This window comes from Gossypium raimondii, chromosome 1 (assembly GCF_025698545.1).
Source record: "Gossypium raimondii isolate GPD5lz chromosome 1, ASM2569854v1, whole genome shotgun sequence".
Classification (NCBI taxonomy): Eukaryota; Viridiplantae; Streptophyta; class Magnoliopsida; order Malvales; family Malvaceae; genus Gossypium; species Gossypium raimondii.
The window spans coordinates 32,542,068-32,544,733 of NC_068565.1; the positions used below are offsets into that span (position 1 = coordinate 32,542,068).

The 2,666-nt window shown below is 32.4% G+C and overlaps 1 protein-coding gene across 1 annotated transcript; it reads left to right on the forward strand.

Moving 5' to 3' along the window:
* Positions 1 to 489: 489 nt before the first annotated feature.
* Positions 490 to 2,095, forward strand: LOC105785609 (deoxymugineic acid synthase 1-B). Its single transcript, XM_012611721.2, has 3 exons — positions 490 to 1,035; positions 1,122 to 1,365; positions 1,460 to 2,095. Exons 1-3 carry the CDS (start codon positions 695 to 697, stop codon positions 1,862 to 1,864), a joined length of 990 nt encoding a protein of 329 aa, XP_012467175.1. The 5' UTR covers positions 490 to 694; the 3' UTR covers positions 1,865 to 2,095.
* Positions 2,096 to 2,666: the final 571 nt, after the last annotated feature.

Genomic DNA, 2,666 nt, shown 5'->3' on the forward strand with positions numbered 1-2,666 from the left:
AAATTTAACCTTTATTTATTAAAAAATTTTAAACGGAATTAAATTGGAAAAAAACACAAATTCTGATTTTTTTTACTTTATGATATTTAATTTGATCTTTATTTTATTAAATTCTATTTTTTGTTATAAATGTTATATTTTAATTCAAATTACTAACATCGAAAGATCTAGTTAATAAGTTGGTGAGGAATTGAGAAAAGAAAACAAAACAAGAATAATAAATTAATAAAATTATTATTTTAATAATTATAAGAAATTTAGTTTTTTTTAAAAAAATCATATCTATTGGCTAATGAAAAATTTTAACTGTCTTAGACTTAAATATATTGTTTTTTCTTAGACTAAAATATATGGTTAATAAAAGTAAATATTAAATCATATTAAATTAAAATATAATCATTAAATTTCTAAATTGAGTATTACTATGTGAGAAAAACAAAATAAATCAAAATGGCAATTGAGTATTACTATGTGAGAAAAACAAAATTCTATCCCAAAACAAATCAAAATGGCAGTAGACACGGAAGAGAAAGATAGTAAAAATGAGAAAAGATTGTATAAAATTGTGAGAGAATGACAAATTAGATCATACACAACTTGTAATCTTGTAATATATATTTAGCTTTGGGATTCAAAGATCGGTGCGCTGGTACAGGATATTGATATTTGAATATCATAGTTGCAATCGCAGGAGATGGAGTTATCTACCATTGCAGGGCAAAGCATCCCAACTTTCCCTCTCTGTTCAACTGATGAGAAAGCCATTCCCCTTTTAGGCTTTGGCACAGCTGAATACCCTTTCGGTGCTTCCATTCATACCCTGAAAGAAACCATTCTCGAGGCTATCAAATTGGGGTACCGTCACTTCGATACTGCTGCTATTTACCTATCTGAGCAGCCTTTAGGTGAAGCAATATCAGATGCTCTTCGTTTGGGGTTAATCAAATCCAGAGATGAACTCTTTATCACTTCCAAGCTCTGGTGCAGCGATGCACACCATGACTTTGTTCTCCCAGCTCTCAAGAAAACACTCCAGTATTCATTATCCCTTTGTTTCCTTGATGTTTTCGTTACGTGCGGTGCTTTTTATTGGTTTACTAATGATTTCTTGATTTTTACAGGAATTTGAAGCTGGAGTATATTAATCTGTTTCTAATTCACTGGCCACTGAGTTTGAAGCCAGGCAAATATGAATTTCCTTTTCAGAAGGAGGACATTGTTGCTTTTGATCCTAAATCAGTATGGGAAGCAATGGAGGAGTGTCAAGGTCTTGGCCTAACGAAATCTATAGGAGTAAGCAATTTCTCATGCAAGAAACTCGAAACCATTCTTTCCACTGCCAAAATCCCTCCTGCAGTGAACCAAGTGAGGACCACTTTAATATCCACTTAATGAATTTTTTATGTTTTTCAACTAAAGTTAATGGTGTAAGATGATTAATGTTGGATTGGGGTGATAGGTGGAGATGAACCCACTGTGGCAACAAAAGAAACTGAGGAAGTTTTGCGAGGAGAAGGGCATACTTGTGGAGGCTTACTCTCCTTTGGGGGCCAAAGGAACGGCGTGGGGAACAAATCGGGTGATGGAATGTGAGGTACTCAAAGAAATTGCCCAAGCCAAGGGAAAATCGCTTGCTCAGGTTTGTTTGAGATGGGCACATGAACAAGGAGTGTGTGCGCTTGTGAAGAGCTTCAACAAGGAAAGGATGAAACAAAACCTTGATATTTTTGATTGGAAGCTCACTGCTGATGAGTCGCATAAAATAAGCCAACTCCCACAGTGCAAAGGGTTTCCAGGTGCGGCATTTTTATCAGATGACGGCCCTTACAAGTCTGTTGAAGAGCTTTGGGATGGAGAGATATGAATTTCATTATCTACTGGATTTATTACAAATAAACCAAATGGATCCTTACTTAGTCTGTTGAAGTGCAAAGGGTTTGCGTGATGATAGATCAGCATCCTTTGAAACCTAAGAAACCTTGTGCAAGTTCCTTTCTTAGAACATCTCCAAACTAATAAGTGAAACCAAACCTGTTGGTATTAACAGATGGATTTTTCTGCAATATGAATTTTCTCTAGAGTGGTTTCCAATCTATATCATATGTTAAAAAAGATAAAAATTGATTAATTTAATTAAAATATTGTTCGTTATACAATTAAGTTGCTAAATTCTAAACTTTTAAATTGAATATTTTGATAAATTTTGTTACGGTAAAGTTTTTGACATTTATAATGTGCTAAATTCTTAAATTAGAATCAAGTTTTTAGAAGTTGCTCATGTAAGGGCCAAACATTTTAAGGTAATAAGATAAGGATTAAACCTTTTCGAAAGTGTTCAAATAAGAGTATAATCAAATAAGGACATTTCAAATGTCATATTAGGTATGAAATTATGTTTTTTTTTCCTTTTCATTTCAAGTAATATTTCACTTAGGTGCCATGTGTTCTATTTTAAACACTTCATTCACCTAAATTTGTACTACAAACTAAGGTGAAGTACATGAAGATCCTTTATTTAAGCACATTTAAAAGTTATGATACTTGTTTGACATTTTATAATATTTAACCCTTTATGGAAGCACTCTAAAAGGTTCAAGTGTTAATTTGAGCGTTTAGTTTTAATAATTTATGAATGAAATCATAGTAAACAACTTATAAAGGAATAA